The 19,149-nt window shown below is 42.7% G+C and overlaps 1 protein-coding gene across 1 annotated transcript in view; it reads left to right on the top strand.

Moving 5' to 3' along the window:
* CNTNAP2 (contactin associated protein 2) overlaps positions 1–19,149 on the top strand; it is a 1,311,177-nt gene that overhangs the window by 651,273 nt on the left and 640,755 nt on the right. The window contains exons 7-8 of the mRNA XM_081147555.1: positions 6,220–6,363; positions 7,195–7,459. Of these exons, the coding sequence (XP_081003681.1) occupies positions 6,220–6,363; positions 7,195–7,459 (409 nt within the window). The remainder of the gene's footprint in view (positions 1–6,219; positions 6,364–7,194; positions 7,460–19,149) is intronic.

The raw sequence follows: 19,149 nt of genomic DNA, 5'->3' as shown, positions 1-19,149 counted from the left end.
CCGGGTGGCTGCCTCGGCCTCCCCAGGTACTCCTGTTGTGTTAGTGCTAATTATGTGCCTTCCTGCAGCATTTTCATCTCATTCTGCAAAGAAGAATAAACTTGCAACTGCAGAACCTGATTATTAACGTAGTTCATTTGATCCTTCTGTAAATTCTTAATAGTAAGTACTTGAGATGTTTCAATAGTAAATACTTGAGATGTTTTACAGACCTCGGCACCGGAGGAGCAGTTTGAAGAGAAGGAGTATCTAGCGTGTTCTCAGGATTACTTAACAAGTCCTGAATAAATCTCAGTTATAATCTTTCCCTTGCTCATTAGTTATAAATCACCTGTTTTACCTGATAATATGCCATATTATATACAAAGGGTTGCCTAATATTTATTACAAAATATTGGGGAAGAAATCCTGAGTTCTGATTTATACTAAGCCATTTACATGTTCATGACTGTTAATAGTTCTTTTGACAAGTTCTATTTTCTCAGATATAATCGTTACTAAAGAAACTAAAATATAGAATATTTTAAAGAAATTGTCCATAAATAAATAGCATTTTTTTTTACCTTCCAAATGATCAAAGATTTAAAAAGCAATAATATTGGTCCAGTAAAATTTATATATTCTCATAATACACTGGTTGGCACATCAGTTTTCTAAATACATTGTGTGGAGAGCAAGTGAACCTTTGTCCATTATAAAATGTCAGTCATATAGAGGAATGCAGGTACTGTAAGAGCATATTTTCTCAGCGTATACTAAGAGAAGGGATAATGCTAACTGAGCAAGCAGAGCCTCGCAGGAAAGTAAACAGGAAGGAATATCAGTCAGTTTGAGGTTTCCAGACGTTCTCAGCTCATGGCACCCTTTGTGCTGTGTTAGTTTCCCACAGCCATCTGGACCCTTCCGGGGTGGTTAGAACCAAACAGCTTAATAAATGTTTATGCCCTAAGAACTTAGTAGCCATTTGAAAAACAAAATACACATACAATAAAAGAACAAATTCTAATTTTGTTTTATTCTTACATGATAATTATTCACTAATGGCCTATGTGCACCTGCAGTGGACATCGTCTCCGGTTTGGGGATCAGAGTGGACACTGCCACCTTTGTTTTTTGTTCCACTTTTCTTTCATGTGACACTGATTTAATCAGCTCGATGACCAAAATCTCAGCTTCTCAGAGACAGGACATCGTCAAAAGCAATGTAGCAGGACCTTAGAGCAGGGAACTACTTCCAGCTAGTGTTTAGCACAGTGTCCAAAAGATAGGAAGTATTGCTGCTGCTTTATAAAATGTAAAGTGCACTGTGGCACCCCTGGAGTTTGCTGTGTCACTGCACTGTGCCTTGGCCCCCAGTTTTAAATTTGCAGATATACACATTCACATAGATGTGTGTTATTAATATCTATCTCTATATATAAATTATTAAGAATGTGAAATATACTCACCATAAAATAATAAGTGGAAAAGTCAGGATTTACAACTCTGTTTTCTGTTTTCTTATATGTTTAAATAGTTTCTAAAGCTTTTGCACTATGAGTATATTATTGCATATGTCCCTAAATAGGAACTTAGAACAGAATATGATATGTAAACCCTGATGTGAAGACATTATTAATACCAAAATAAATTCAGAGTATTCAGGAAATAATTGCCTCTCCAAAAAAAGTCTCTGTAAAGCAAAAATGATTGTTAAAATGGAAATAATGTGAAAATCCCAGAAATTTATATCTTCTCTAAATTAGTATAATTATTGGCTCATGTGGCTTATCCCCCACTTTGAGAGAACATAAGGATGAATTAGTCATTGTGCATTAACAGCCTGGAGTACCAGAGAAGAGATGAGAAATCCTGGAACTTTAGCAACAGACAAACACAACTCCAGTTTCAGAAAAACAGAATTAAACATTTGGGGTTCACAGCCCCAGTCGAGTCTGTGATGAAATCTGTGAATATTCACTCCCACACAACGCCTTCCATACAGGGTCAGCAATTTTGTGGACACTTTGAAGCCCGTCTAGATACAGTACCCTGTCTGAGAACCTCATCTGTAGACTCAAATGTCTGGGACATATTTGTGAGAGACACTGGGAGGAAGTTTAAATTTACTAAGAAACAATCAGTGTAGACTCAGCTTCCTTGTCTTTGCGGAGTTCCCTCTAATTCCTCTCCTCCTAGGTACTGCAGTTACTGTCACGGGCTACAGTAAAAGCAGATGGTCTATCTCTACACGTTTATCTTAATGTAAAGGGACTCTCCTTGCTTATTTGTTTAAAGATGAGGGGCTACAGTAGAGTCTGCCCCAGGGTTTTTGCACAGGGCTCCTTGGCTCTCCCATACAGTAACTAGACTCAAACCTCAAAGGGGGCTTCTTATGAATGACAAACCCTCCTGTCACTCAGGAAATTCCAAGGATTTTAGGGATTCTGTGCCGGGAACCGGGGACAAAGACCAAATATATTTATTATATCACACCATTGTATAGCATTTCCCCCCTTTAGACATAACTGTAAATCAGGAGCACACATGATAGGAAAATGGAAAGATGAGTTCTGAGTAGTTATTATTTTTTGTTTAATGTAATTTATTTCATTTGAAACTTATATCACTTAATTTTTAACAATGGCTAGGTTTAGCAGTCATACTCATGGGCCAGTATGAGCCGGGTTCAGCTCACCACAGCCAGGGATGAATGAAATAACACCCATCACGCTCCCAGAGATGCGCATCGTGAAAGACGCACTAGGAAACAAGTTGTCCCCTTAGATGAAACTCAGTGTGCGAGTTTTTGTGGGAGACGGCCTTCAGAGCTCACCTCAGTCCCCTCTCGGGAGCCCCTTCACACCACAGAGAAAGCCAGTGGCCACTTGCAGTCAAGCTGCCAGTGCAAGGTGACCTGTGGAGGGTGTGGTGGTGCACAGGTCTACCTGTCCTCCCCCCTCCGCCAGTGAAGCCAGAGGGCAGGACAGTGACTGGCGTGGGGCCTGGCTTCTCTCGCTCCTTGAGCCAGATTGCAGGATACCCCCGCTTGGGATGTTATCCCCTTGCCTTTGCAGTGCATCTACTGGCCTTGTAAATTGAGCTTTGCAGTAGAGGATGGCTCCCCCTTATCCATTGAAGCACCTGGCTAGAATTTTGGAGAGAATCCATTGCATGGCCTCAAACTGGAGGGAAAAGCCTGGGTTTGAATCCCTCTCTGCCCTTCCTTGGTTGTGTGACTGTGACCAAATCATGTCCCCCTTCTACAAAATGTTATGTGAGGAGGCAACAGGAAGTGATAGAAATGACCATGTGTATCAGTTACACTGCACATAACAAACCTATGTTTGTTATATGTCATATGAAAGGATCCCCTAGGCAGGTAGCCCTGGCCTCAAATGTCAGCATCCTGCTCATCAAGACCCCACCTGCTGTTCTCTTGCTGCTCCTCCATCCCCTCTGCAGATCACTCCAGGGCGGCTACTTACACTCCATGCTGCTTTCCAGCCAGTGGGAAGGGGAGAGCGTGAAGGAAGGTCATTTTAATTGTAGTTCTTGGAGTCACACACAGCCCTCTCTCTTAAATCTCATGAGACCAAAACATGCATCATATGGTTGATAAAAGCCATATATTGGCTAGGGAGTAGTGTGAAGCTAAAAAGCATTTTTTCCCCTCCAGACAGTTTGGAGAAAGGGCTTTTAGAGGTAGCTAGTGGCACTTTTTAAACCCTTGGTAGCTAACAGGATGACTAATGCAGCTATCTATCAGAGTCCAGGTTGTGACCGAATGGCAATATCAGCAATAAGTCAATCATATGGGTCATAGGAATACCTGAAGATTAATCTAACAACTGCAACAATTTTTTACTATCAGAATAGATATAGTATCAGAAAGTATTTTGCTGTCCAGCCACTTTATTTCACTGATAATACATAACCAGAAATAAGTAATTAGTTACATTGTCATATGGTTAGTTACAGTAGAAACTGGGATTGGAACCTGTGTCTCTTAGTTGCAAGGAGTCTGGTAAACTGGGCCTGTGTTGCTTTACCAGAGCGTCTTCCCTAAGGTAGGACGTGCGCCAGGGGTTGCTGAGAGCTGAGGAAATGAAAAGCCCTAGGTAAGCTTTGCACACAGAGAAGGCGTCAAACACCTTGAAACCAGGACTCAGTTCCCTTGTTCAAAATGTGGTATTAGGTGGAGGATTTTAGCAGCTACGCTCATCAGGGATATTGTCCTATAATTGTCTTTCTTTGTCGTGTCTGTGTCTTTATCTGGTTTTGGAACTAGGATAATGCTGGCCTTGTAAATTGAGCTTGGGAGTCTTCCCTCCTCTTGAATTTTTTGGAATAGTTTGAGAAGGACAGGTGTTAGTTCTTCTATGAGTGTTTGGTAAAATCCATCCCGGATCATAGTATATCCTGAAATGAGCTGCATCTCTGCCTTTTAATTCATGTATTATTGCACATCTTTATAATAGTGCCGTCTTTACTTAAGCTGAAAAAAAAAGGATGCTGCATGTCATTAAGCATAGAAGATGCTATTGCTATCAACTGGGAAAGAAGTTGATGAAATAAGTTATGGATAGGAAATTAAACACTCCATTTAAGTATCCGTAATTCTTACCTTTGGTATTAGGTACACCTGTGTCTACCCAAGTTCAGTTCAATGCCACTTGAAAATATTTTTTTCAATAATTCTGTTATTTTGGCTATTCTCTGTTTTCTTTTGTAGTGTTCTTAGTTTTTAAATATAGTCTCAGTTTTCTTCTTTTGTCCTATATATAAACTTTATGGTAAATGATATACAGCTAACCATCTTTTATTTTATTAAGTGAGGTATTTTTTCTATATTATCTCATAAACCATCATTAACTTGTGCCCCCCTAAATCTAATTAAGCATTTAAAATGCCATGAGGCTAAATAATAGGACATAATTTTCTAATGTCCTCCTAGCACACAGAGATTTTTGCCTTATGTATCAAACATGAAGTCTTGACATTTAAAACTGTCTTAACTATTGCTTTCATTTTCAAAATTTTGTAAGGAAAATGGATAATGGCAAGAGTGAATGGTAATAAAAACACATACAACATCTAGATTATATATCTTGATATTACTATATCAAGATTATATATCTTGATATTACTAATTAGGTATAATTAGTAGATTCATTTGCTACTAATTCATTATTAGCAGTAAATACCATAATTGGCAATGTGTAAATAAGTATGATTTTGTATTATATGATAATGATATTGCAATGCTGTAATTTGACCAAAGATATATGAAAAAATACATAATCTTTTTTTATAGATGATAGTAGCTAGAGATTCACAGGAAGAAATATTGACCTGTTCCTTAGAATTTAGAAGACCTATAATATCTGTGAGCTTGTACTTCTCAAGTTATATCACCCGAGTTCTAAGATGTCCCTAATCAATATAGTAGTGAGCCCGGCTAGCATGGCTCAGCGGTTGAGCATCCAGCTATGATCCAGAAGATCGTGGTTTGATTCCAGTCAGGGCACCTGCCCCGGTTCCCTGCTGGATCCCCACCCAGTAGGAGGTGTGCAGGAGGCAGCCGATCAATGACTCTCTCATTATTGATGTTTCTGTCTCTTTTTCCCCTCTCCCTTCCTCTCTCTGAAATCAGTAAAGACATATTTAGAATATATAATATATTAATGAGACTTCATGAGCTTTTCCTGTATTCACCATACATCTAATGGATTTTTTACTTTAATGATCATTAGACTACAATACATCTATGTTGGGTAAATACAATATCCCTTGCTTTTGGCTGCAGTTTTATCAACATATATTAGTGCTGGTTATCCCATGATGACTAGAAGCATTTATTGATAGTATGTCTTTGAAGGATGAACATAAAATGTATTTTTAATATTGCTTAATAAAATATGTTTGCTGTATAAAATGTTTTGAAACATTCTGGGGAAATTTATAAAATGCCTTTTGGGTAGAAAACATCCGAGGGATTGTTGCTATTTTCTTGTTCAAGTTATAATCTAATTGTCAGAATTAATGACACTATTATGCACTTTAATAACAAAATAAATTTATATACAGCAGATTTGGGAGAGAGAAAAATGTCTGCATATATTGCTTGATGTAAAGATAACCGATCTTGCATGTATTAATAGTTTTGTCTCATTTATTATGAATGTTATTATTTTTAAAGTCAAATACAGTGTGAATGTTAATTTTTCTCTCTCAAAGATAACCTTTGGAGGCATACCTTTCTCTGGCAAGCCAAGTTCCAGCAGTAGGAAGAATTTCAAAGGCTGCATGGAGGGCGTCAACTACAATGGCATCAACATAACGGACCTCGCGAGAAGGAAGAAGCTGGAGCCCTCAAATGTGGTAAGACTTTCAGATTTTTAAAAGAAAGAAGGTACTCAGACCCTGGATTATAAAATTCAGTGTATCCCAATATAAAATTCAGTGTGTCAAATTTGTTTGTACAAAATGGGGGGGGGGATATGAGAGAGAAGGGGTAGTTTCCTAAGTTTTGTTTGTGTTAATTTTGTACATTCATGTCACTGTTTTCATAAGCATTAATTCATTATGATTTAAGCACAGTTCATGGGAATTTAAATGATATTTGAAGTTGACTTACAAAATAATCTGAAATAATCAAAATTATGCTAATATTTATACATAGGTATGGATATAAAACCCAAGATTTTTTGCCCCATCATATTAGTTTAATAAACAGCCACCAAATGACCATGGTTCCCACTGCGACCAGAGTAATATATTAATAAAGGTCCGAATGGGACACCCAGGAGCAGCAGAGGCACCTCCCGCCTGGCTGAGGCATCTTTAGCAGGGCGGGGGGCAGCGGCACCTCGCCGTCCTCAGAAAGTCCAGCGGTCCGCACCGAAGCTCGCAGGGATGCACAGCCCACGCCCTGGTCAGCTTGTCGCAGCCGCCTGTCTGTCAGGTCCATGATGGGTTGTCCTTGTCACATCCCTCAACTTGATGGCCAGCTTCTCACCCTGTTAGATACACACTCCAAGGAGACTCCTGCCAAGGTACCAGTTGCTGAGTTCGCGTCGTGCTGCCGCCTGTGAGGTTGGGACAGGCTACAGCTCTGCTTTGGAGTATGTAGAACTGCAGCTCTGTCTGCTGTCTTCCGTGGGTGCTTATATTATTCTGCGTTTCCCTCAAGCACAGCCTTCTGTTTTACAGGGAAACCTGAGTTTCTCCTGCGTGGAGCCATACACGGTGCCTGTCTTTTTCAACGCCACCAGTTACCTGGAGGTGCCCGGACGGCCCCACCAGGACCTGTTTGCAGTCAGTTTCCAGTTCAGGACTTGGAACCCCAATGGCCTCCTGCTCTTCAGCCACTTCGCAGATAACCTGGGCACTGTGGAGATTGACCTCGTTGAAAGCAGAGTTGGTGTCCACATCAGTATCACACAGACCAAGATGAGCCAAATAGATGTTTCCTCAGGTGAGTGACACTTCCCTGACATTGCCTCCTGAAAGGGCTAAGGCCGTTCCACAGATAAAGTTGTGTTTGTTTTGTTGTGTTTTGTTGGTGTTACTTGCTGCTGGTTACGTTTGGATCCAGACTTTTGAGATTCTTTCTCGGTTGCTCTGAGTGCTGATTGAATAAGAGAAACTTGGAACCTTACTGAGAAGGTGAGGGGTGGGCAAGAAGAAGAATTGATTGGGACAGTCTTAGGCCACCAGAATCTTCTATTTCTTATTAATGCTGGTTCCTATTTGATAGGGAAATTGATATTCCTTTAAGTGAATAGTCTATGCTTAAACACGGGAATGTTTACTAACATAGTAGTATCTGGTATTTTTTGACTTCATGGGCATTCAAATATCTTTTACTATTAGTAATAGAATTATAAAAATTTAATTATGACTTCAGAGGTCTATTCAACTGCCTGAATCGAAATGTCAAAGTGGTTTTGCTAAATTTGTGCAAATTGTCGGGAGGAAAGCAAACAAGGGTGAGTAAAAGATGTATCAACTGAGTAGGGCAGTTTTTAAACCTGACATCATATCGGTATGATAAATGGAGTCTTAGGCGACACTGTTGTTATCTGAACAGACTTAGCAACGTTGGAATATTCTTTGAGTAATGTGATACACAGAAAGTTGAAATTACAGTGTGAGATGTTCCAAACAAAGAAAAATCTGGCATGATGTTGGACTGATAAGCAGTAAAATGTTTGCACAGTTTCTCTAGATGTTTCTAGCAATTGTATTTATTTTGTAAAGGACTCCTTAGAAGACAGGGAGAAAAATCCTATTTCTGAGCCCCTTGTGCAGATGGGCAAAACACAGAGAAGAAGTTCATGGCTGAGGGCTCAGTCACATGACTGCTGGCTCCGAGGCCACTGGTGATGCCAGATGTGGACCCCTGACATTGCTCCTAACACGGTGTGTTATTTGTGTTCATCTCCCCTCCCCTGTTTGTGGTCAGCTCTTCGAGGGCAGTGGCCACACCCGGTTTGTCTCTGGCATATGGGACAGTGCCTGTGACAGAAGAGGTGCCCCAGGAACGTTTGTCAAGTTCAGCACAGTGGCCCTTGGACTAGTGCTCACTGACAGGATATCTCTTGCTGAAGGACATAAGTCTTCTTTGTCAATAGGCTTTGTGTTTCTGTATGGCAGGGCTCAATGGACTGTTACTGAATTCAGGGGAGGTGTTTCTGAAATCAGAAGCTGGTGTGAACTGCTACCTAGATATTTCCTTTTGCCGTTTTTTGCTTTCTTAGTTTTGCTTTTACCCCCTGAATGTTCAGAGCCAAAATGATTGATCAACCATATTTTATCACTGTTCCCCAGGACACATTCAGTTGGGGAGATTTAGCAAATAGAAAATATCTGGAGAGATCAGAACAGCACGTAAAACAAATACACATATAAATATTTACCATGGTCAGAAAACGCACTAAATTCTGCCATGATTAATGATTCTTTTCTACTGACTAAACGCATAAAAATGTGTAGCAAGGCCTCCCTCCTGCAGAGCTCTTGCAAACCCAGCTTCCTGGAACCATTATAATGGAAAGAAGAGAATCTTAAACATAATGACCAGGAAACAGTTACTAATTGAATTTAGTCTAATTTGGGAGTCCAAGATACTCTCCTCTAATTTAAACTGTGTTTATTAAAAATAAAGAATAAAGAAATCCAACATTTAACAACTAATATACCTTAATAGATCTGCTTAAGTACAATAACATTGGACTTTAGAAATTTGTGTCAATTTAGCCTGGAATCCGTGCAAATTAAGAGAAACTGCTATGAAATCTAAATATTTCCATAGTCTCCCTCTTATATATCACAATGGAAATACCTTAGTGTTTCAAATATCTCCCTTTTTTTCTATACATATAGAGAAAACTAAGATCTCATTGATATCATTGCTCAAGTTTGAGAAATTTTAGTAAGTAAATAGATACACATACATTTTAAATAGCTGTATCCTGTACTCATTTAAACTGTGTTTATGGAAAAGGAAAGGAAAGAAAGAACAAGGGAATCCACTATGTGATAACTAAATTCATTCATCCTACAAATATATACACAGTACACAGAGGATAATTTCATCTACATTTTAATGCTTTTTACCAAATTCAGTTCAGTGTAAAAGCAGCTTAGTGTAAGTCGCAGCAATGATAAAATAATTAATTTAGAAAAATAAGTTTAGATGTACTCTAATAATTATGTTTTCATTTTGTTTTCTCTTCCATTAAAAATAATTGTCACTAAATGATTTCCTGACTTAAAAACAAGTGGTGACCCACAGTTGCAAAACACTAACCTACAGATTTGTCTTCTCAATTGAAGTGTTGGAGTTCTTTAAGGTTCTTCTGATACCGTTACAGTAATCTGGTTATTATTGAACAGGAAAGGAGCAAAGGAGGGACTAGATAACATAGGCATGCCATTTGTACAGCTCTGCCAGGAAGCTGCAGTCAGCGCTCCCAGGTCTATTCCCCGGGAAGGGACTGGACAGTAGACACATGCCCCGTAAGGTCTGGGTGACGTGGGAAGATGCTGACCTGTCAGTCACACTTGGGAGGGAGTCAGTGGCCTGAACAGGCGTGACTGCCACAAGGGCTCGAAATCTGAGATACTTAGGTCGTGGTCAAAGAAAGCCCCCTCTCTTGTGCTCTTGGCCATCTCACTCTCTCGGGACTCCTGTTGCAGGGGGCGCACTCCCCTGCATTCGCCCACGTGGCCCCTGGCCATGGGGCACCCACACAGTGGACAATGGACAGTGAGTAGCCTAATGCTACATAGGATTCAAACTCCACCATGCAACGGAAACTCTGGACACTGGCGCAGCATGTAGTTCTACCGAATCTCCGGCAGCACATTTTCCAGGACTGGCTTAAGGGACATGGGACTTTGCAAACTGAGAACTGTAACTCCACACAAATAAAATCCATCCATTCTCTCTTAATGATGAATAAATGAATACAATCTCTTTACTTCCAAATAATCTTCATAAACATGTAAAAAGAGGAGCTGAAAATTAATTTTTAGATTTCCTTACTTTTTGATGGATTTATATAAGACATTCGAGAAAACCTCGGAAACCTATCACTTTAGGGTGCAGAAGACAAAGTGTGGCTCCGGAATCTTAGAGGGAGATGGAGCACCGTGCTCGTTCTAATGAGGAGTCTGGCTCCGTTCTAGGACAGCATAGCTCCTCTTGGTTAGTGAGATGGCTACGGATCTAATAGGTGTAAAGATACAATAATGGATAACCTTGGGCATTACTGCAGCGCGGTTTGCTTATTTTATTCACTGGGAGACTTGCTGTGAGAGACCCATGGTGTGAGTTGCTCCCGGGTGGCTTCCCCAAAGGACTTTTTCTTATATCTCAACTCCGAGAGCGGCTGCACTATCATCATGAAGCTCAGTGGCAATGTACCTTTATTTATAGTCCTGTGCATGGTGGTGCCTTGTCACGTCCAGGAGGCATTATATTCCAGCCCGAAAGGAAGGAGGCTGGGGATGTTAGATATTGACTTAACCCCCCCAGCCTCCTTCCGAAGAAAAGGGGACGTTTTAATTTATAATTACACTTCAAGACCCGATATCCACTCTGGTTTCCACAAGGTCTCTCGGACATTCTAAATAGCCTGTGCATTTTTCAGGGAACATGGATGAAACATGATTGTGTGTGTAATAGTTTTTGAAAGTGGCAAGGAGAGGATACGATTTTGTAAACGTAGGTGGGTAAAACGGAGGCTGAGAACTACCTGAGGTAACGAACTGACCAGGGCATTTAGACTGTGAGATAATACAATGGATTATCACTTACCTTTTTCTCTTTGATGATTTTTAAGCAATTTTGAGCTATGCCACGTGTGGAGAATTTCGAGTCATTGGGTTATCTGTTGCTTCATTATAATTCGTTGTGGAGGTGGATCTCCTTGGGGGAGGGTTCCTGCAGATTCCAGCAGAGCTCCTTGGGAACCTCTGAAATAAACCTGAGATCAACTTAAAGATTGACTCCCCAGGATACCCTCTGAGGTGTCTACCACAAGTGTCTCAGATTCTTTCCTTTGTTCATGAAAGCTCTTAACGAGAACATTTTCCAGGAGCCACAGAGTACTGCTCAGGAAGTATTTGCCTTTGGTAACATTGTATCAGAAAGTAACTAGGTGTATGGGCCAGTGTCTTATTGTAACTGAGTTCTATGATGTATTTTACTCTGACACCTTACCCTTGAGGCCTTTCTAGCCCAAGTACAGACCCTACTTCTGACAATTGAATTCCTAGTTATTCCTGGGTCCTCTTTCTTCTCTGCAGCCGCTGCTTTCTCCTCTTAACTCCTGACCTAGTTTTCACAGGTAAAGTCCTGCCTAGATCTTGGCTGTAATGCTTATTAGCATGTGATTAGCTTGTGACGTTTCTGAAAGATGCTGATAATCTCCCATTCTTCCTGCTAGTGCTTCACATCTTCCAGTCTTTCTGGGATCCATTCAGAGGCTGGAGCCCTATTGCTGAACCTCTGGCCAGAGGCTGGGATTCTGCTACCCCTGGGCAAATCACTCCCCTGCCAGTTTTCTGCCTACATACTGGAGTACTGCTCATGCTGATTGCCCGGCCATCTTCCTCTCCCCTCATTCCAGTTCTCTGCTTTTTAATTTTGAATCCTGAAATTGCTGACTTGAGTCTAAGTGGCAACCTTGTAATGCCTACAAATATTGCCTTATGTCCCCTGGGCATAAGTTTGGACCATCTCCTAACTTGAAATGTCTCCTCTGTCAATCCTTGTGCAGATCTCTGCCAAATCTCAACGTCATTCTGTCTTCTCTGTCAAAAAACTCCTATTGCCTCTGGGTGTACAGATAAAACATAGTTAATTGGAGGGAGGAGACAAGGGGAGGATTACAGGCTGGGAAGTAGTAAACTACACCCAGTGCCCCGAACTTTCGTTTTGGCTGGGCATAGATGGTCAACTCACATCACGGCCAAGAGTCTAGCAGAGTGGAGCTGGCACATTTAGTGGTTGGGGGGGGGGCGGAGTCAGGAAAGCTGCTGTGTTAGGGAAGGGAGCAGCGGCTGATGCCAGCCTGCTCCTGTGTGGTGCTTACTCATCTGCTCACCCAGCTCTTTACCGAGGAACTAAATGGCTGGAGGAAATGAGATGTTTCTCATCTAGTCCAGAGAGAGCGACGATGACCATGATGAGAACGAATGGCTATTACCTGCTTACACCACGACGGTCACTGTGCTAAATCTTTTATATTACATTAAGTATCTTGCTTAATGCTCCAGTGACCTTGTGAGTTACGTTTAAAACCTTCTTTCTCGCTCATTTATATCAATGCTAAAATCATTCCTCTAGTGACCCAAGTTCAAAACTTTGAAAAAATCAAATTTTGTGCTGCATCTTGGCTCGTGTGAAGATGCAGCAAGTACCACTAGTTGTTGTGAAGTACCTTGTCCACCCATCGTTTCCCTATCCCAGTTCAAAAAGTCATCGCTCGAGAATACAGTCAAGGCCACCCTAATTGCTGAAAAGAACATTTCTTCACAATCAGCGTCTGTTATTAATACATACTAGTTATAGGCATAGACGCCGGGTTCAGATTTCCCGGTGGCTAACCCTGATTGAGGTCTCTCTCTGCTCCAGTCCCTGTTTAAATGAAGCTCATGTGCACCAGTGTATGAAGTCATTTAATTCAATAACTCTTCAGGATCAAGACCATTACCATCCGTCTTGTATCGATGAAGAAACAGAGGCATAGAGATAGAATAACTCGCCCGGACTTCTCCAGCTGTGAGATCGTGGAGCTTGGAAAGGAGCTCAGGACTTCTGAGTCTGAAGTCAGTCCTCATGGCCTGTCTCCTGCATTGCCTCTCACATGCGTTCAACACATGGGCTTCCATCCCCAGAGGATGGGCGCGATCGAATGGGACGCATCTGGAACATTTGTCGGGGGGAGCACCCACATCAGTGATGTTGTGTGTCATTGGGATTCATCAAGGAGCCATTCAGATGATCTCCCTTATTGTTTCTCACCCTCTCTCGCACTATCCAAGTTGTTCTTTCTAAAAGACAAGGAGAATACTCTAATTTTCTCCCGTTACCTACAACAGAAGACCTAATTTCTTAGCTGCCGTACAGAGGGTGCACAACCTGAGCCCACCTGGAGCAGTTGGCCCCAGTTTTTCCTGCTTTACCCCATGAACTCTGACTACTTTCCACTGTCTGTCAAGAATCTTTTCCTCTGGGTGCTGCCCTGGTCAACTCCTGCTCACCCTTAAAGACCCGGTTTTCATATCATTTAGTGTCCATTTAGTATCATTTCCTTTTTTCAAACCCCAGAGAACAACATGCCTCCCTTGAGTACTCATATCTCGAATAAAAATTATTTTTCTTTGTTCCTTCTTAAATTGTAATCCCTCTGTCATCAGGACTTACTCATGCCTGTGCTCCCAAACCTTACCAGGACACCTGGCAGAGAGGAGTGACCAGTATTTCCATCGCTGAAGTTTTTGGTTGGTCTACACTTGGACACTTGCAGTTTGTGTGCTCCTCTCCCCTCCTCCTGCCCCTCTAAAGCAGCTCACTCCACCAACGCCCTCCTGATTAAAATTCCAAAATGCCTGTTTGCATGGTGTCCTATTCCGATTAAAAATCTTCCATGAATTTAACCAGTGAACTTATATGAATACATGCATAGCCCATGGCCAGACAATAGTGCAGGGAAGGCCTAGGGAGGGGGAGGGGGTGAGAACCAGGTGGAGGGGGTCAATGGGGGAGAAAAAGGGGACATCTGTAATTCTTTCAACAATAAAGATACTTCTTTAAAAATCTTCTATGAAGCCCCCACTTTTTAAGACTCACATGACCTCCCCAAAAAGCCTAAACACTCATCCATTGTGACCTCAAAGTCTCCAAAAATTCAAAACCACATATAATGTTTCTACTTGGCTGACATTGTCTTATATTGTCCAGACAGTTGCCTCCCCTGGGTGAAAATGGTTAATCTCCTTAAGCTCTTTGAGGACAACAATCCTGTTGTTACCTTGGCCCATCTACCTCTGAGCCTGGTGCAGTGTGGCCTGTTTCCAAATATCCACTTGATTGATTTTTTTAATGAACTGGCACCAAGATGTTATAAACTGTAACTTTATAATTCTGTTGTCTTCATCGCTTTATATGAACCAACTTCGTTGTGAAATGAGAGCAGCAAGTATCTCGGAGGAAATAATTGCTTAACTGTGGGAGGCTAATATGTGTGAAATTGATCAAGACCTGAATTTTGATGTGATGCTTTTATAGCAAGAGGAGCTGTTCTTTAAGTTATTGGAGCCTACAGCTGCGCTGGGTAAACTATTACATTAATAAAATTAAAGCGCATATACATCTGCCGAAAAATGTATTCTCAGGAGCATGGCACGAAGTAAATCCTTGAAATTAGTCCTATTCCCTTTCTATTTATCCCCCCCCCCACACACAGAATACAAAGAAAGAGCTGCTCATGATTAAAATTAATTTTAGCTTTAATTCTCTTTTTCGGGCTTGGGAAAGCATTCGACATGATAACTCCAGAGAGAAGGAAGGGAATCCGTTTCCTCCTACCTTCTACTTAAGACCCCTATCGCCAGTCAGCTCTGTCCATCCTTAAGACAGACACCTTCAGTCGGCTGACGGGGCCTCACCGAGTGGTTGGTCGGGGGAGACGTGTCTCTCGGGTGATCGAATCGTGCCGTCTCTGGCTGCTTCTGTCTGGTAACTCCTGGCAGTAACACTTTCCCTGTTAGATAACTAAACGACCAACCAGGCACCTCAGAGTAACCTCATAGGAGGAGCTGTATGTGGACATAGAGGAATAAATGGCACCTCTGTCTGCTGATCACAGCCCCAGCAAGGTACCTGTTGGTCTTTTGTTCACACCAGACCATGGAGTGCACGGGCTGGACGTGCAGGGCGCTAATCCGGCTGCGATGGGCGCCGCAGAGCGAGTGACCACCGCTCCTGACTGGGCCGTGCTGCCGAGGGCCCTGCGTGCAGAGCACCCCCAGGCGAGTCTCTCCAGGAGCCAGGCAGGCGGGATAATCAGCACCGTGGGCGCAGGTGCAGAGGCGCTGTTTGGCAAAAGCTGGACGGGAGAAGTAAAGCCCTTGATGGGCTCAGTAGGAAATGTTTCCCGTAGGCAGCTGAAAGACAAAGAGGATGCTCTGCGTCTCCACGCCGTGGTTGGGCCCTGGAGCGGCCGTGTGATGCACAGCGCAGCATACCACACAGCACAGCCCACTGGCTGCGGGGCAGAAACGCACAACCAAGCCTCTGGAACCCGTGACCCCCGCTGCTGTGCAGGGGCGAATTGAGGCAGTGCACGCGGCTGGCAGTTGTGTGGATGTGCCGGAGTGTGTAGGTGCGCGCACGCTTTAATACGTAGTGCAGCAGAAACCTTAAAATCCAGCAGCTTCCTCACCGAGGACGCTGCTGTGTCCCCTTGCCATGCTTGAATGATTTGGAATAGAAAAGATTTAATCGGCGAATCCCGTGAGGAGAGTTCCTCAGAGCTTAACTACTGTTGTGAACCGTATAATGAACGACCGCCCAGAGCTTTTCTCAGGGCCAGGTGGAACTGCAGGGGACCGAGAGCTCTGCGCCGGCCTCTCCTGCTGGGTGGCTTCCTGAAGGACTCACACCCGACGGCGCCTCCTCTGCCGGACAGAGCGAGCCCTGCGCTTGCTGCTCGGGAGGGAAAGCACTGCTTTCTATCTATGGTCAGTGGTGACTCCTTGCCCCCTTTAACCCGCTCGCCCTCCCCTTTAATGACAAGTTAATACGTTCACTTGGAAAGGTGAAAGTTCAGAAAAATAGGTGAATAATCAGGGAGATTATATCCTGCAGAAAGTGAATTGAAAATATTTGAAACGGCCAGTAAAGGAGGTCGGGTGAGAAGGCTAAGTAGGCCTTGCAAGTTGCCCAGAGTGCTATAAAAGGCACAGAAAGTCAACCCAAGACAAGGTCGTTTCATGAAAAACAGCTAGTAAAAACAGATCTAACACCTAAGGAGCACTCGGCAACAAATATTGGGTGCCTGGTATACACGCACCTCCCGTAACTGTCACAGCAAATTCTGAGATGGGGATTTAACCTCAGGAGAGAGCCAAAACTATAAAGATGACGCCACGCATCTAAGTTCTCAAGCAGCAGAATCGGTACTTGAAATCCATCTGGATCTTTTCCTACACCCTCAAACTTTCTAGTACCTCGCACTAGTAAAAAGTGCTGAAGTGGTAGATGTTCCCAAAGCAAGGGAAAATGTGAGATATCAGGCAAATCAGAGGGTAAGGGGAATCAGCCGGGAGGAAAATGGTGGATAGGAGCATGGTTGCTATTTTGTAGGGCTAGACAGTAAGAAAAACTGAGAAATAAGCAGGTAAAATGGTAATTAAGTTACTGTATTTCTAGCATCAGCTGTTGAATAGTAAACGAAATATAACTGCATATGTGCGTTTCCAGTAACCCCTGGACATAACTTCACTTACAGGAGATAATGCAGGTGTTCACGCCTTGTCTGGGTGGTCCAGGCAGAAGTCTGTTTGAGTGGCCTACGTTTAATTCTCCCATTTTTTACTTCGCTTTCACCTGCAAAAACATAATTGTTTTGTTTCTTTGCCAGTAATTTTCTGGAAAGCATTTTCTAACGGGTAAAAAAAGAAAGCACACATAAAACATAACTTTCATTGAGTGTGTACTTGGCAGTCTGTTTTGCTTGCAGATCCAAAAGACTATGGTTCCTCTCAGGGATTATTTTTTTTTCTTTACGTGCTTCTCCAATGTGTTTCTACTGCTGCTGAATGGCGCTACCAGAGCACAGACCTAGAGAGAACAGCTGGGGCTTTCTTTGGCTTCCATGTACTAATTTGGAAATGGAACTGTCTTTAGGAAGCCTCCCTTGTTAATTTTGAATTTTGGATGTTCCTAGGCATCCAAATTTCTTTTCCCTGATGCAGCCATGAAAAAGCTGTGTTACGCTCAACTTTGCCAGTGGGCAACGGCAGGAAGCATCATAGTTTATGCCCTCAAATGTGCATCATTTAATGCTTGAATTTAATGCTCACGACCAAGCTGAAGTTGCCTGGACCCAGGATTCACAGTTTATAGCAAAGATACAGAGTCGTGTATACAGGAGATTAACTCTCAGGAAACTGGATAATAAACTAGTGTCCTCAAAACAGTTTTATAATCAGAAAAGCACGTACCTATTCATTGATCCTGTTCTCTGCCTTCGACTTGTCTAAATAACTAAGATGCATTGAGCAGTTAGTTAAGGAGCAGTGTGTTGTGATGGTTAAGAACTTGGACTCTGGAACCTGAATGTCTGGGCTCTAAGCTGTCCTGTGTTCAACTTCTGTCAGCTACCTAGTCTCTCTTCGTCATAGGTTCATTTGTAAGAGTATGGTGAAGGCGATGGCATCTACCTCTCAGGCTAGCCATGGGGAATTAAATGCAAAGTGGTTAGAAGGGCCTTTAGCTCATATCATCGTATAGAGTAGTGGGGAGAGGAAACTCTGGGAGCAATGTTCCCAACTTGTGTTGGTACATTAAGAGCTTGGAAGAGGGACCCCAAGGATCTGGGATCAGACCTCTGAGTACAGATGCCTGCCCATGTGTGCTGATATATCTCAGAGTGTGGGCAAGTCTGGAAATGGGAAACACATGCTACTGTGCAGGTACATGGGGTAAAGGGCAAGGGACAGTCTCCCTCTGACACTCAGATGAGCCTAACAAGGAGCCAGAAGTGTGGCTTTCAGAGTCTCCCAGCCTGCATCACAAAGGGAAATACAGAAGGACGGGTTTTGAGATGCTAGTTTAATACCTGACAAAACTGTGATATATGTACCTTGGCCTGATGACATGTAAATATCACATTTAGTTGCTACTTTTGATCTTGAACAAACCGGTGAAATAAGCTTCGATGATCGTTTATGTGAGTTTAGCACCTGCAGTATATCTACTGAGTAAACCGAGAAAGGACTGCTCTCATCTCTGACATCTCAGCTGACCTCACAGTGCTTTGCTTTGTTTGCCAGGGAAAACCCAGGGCAGAGTCGTCCACTGTGCTGGAATGGACCTTGCCATTCTCCCAGGAACCCCACTCACCTCTTGTCTTGCCCTCTCTGTGCTGTGTACCCACCATGTGTGCAGGTAGTTTGCTTTAACCTCCAAGTGCCCGTTATTGACACCTCATCTGAGTCCAGATAGGGTCCTGAGAGGTGAGGAGAGCAGATGGGGCTCTTTTCAGGAAGGGGGACACAAAATGTGGTGATGATGGTCCAGGATACACAGAGGACATTTCTGTATTTGGACCATATGAGCTTTGCAGTTCTCCCCCCAAAACCCGGGTCTCAGTAACTGAGCTGACCATGCACGTGGCCTCATCATGGTGTCAGCAAACAGCAGCAGGCTTCCTAATATGTTAAAACAAACAGACAAACCTGGAAACAATTATGGCGTCCCTCCCTGCAGGAGATCATTGGTTCACCTTTACAGTAGCATGGTCATAACCATCTGCCTCCTCCCACATCTCACAGACCCCAGCCGGAAATGCAGTATCCAGGAAAAGAAAGAACTATTTATTCCTATGTCTACTCTTTCTCTTCAGTAAAACTCAGAAAGGGCAGAAA

The sequence above is a fragment of the Miniopterus schreibersii genome (assembly GCF_964146895.1).
Source record: "Miniopterus schreibersii genome assembly, chromosome: 9".
Classification (NCBI taxonomy): domain Eukaryota; kingdom Metazoa; phylum Chordata; class Mammalia; order Chiroptera; family Miniopteridae; genus Miniopterus; species Miniopterus schreibersii.
The sequence above is the reverse complement of the archived record's forward strand: the minus strand, read 5'-3'. Positions and strand labels throughout refer to the sequence as shown.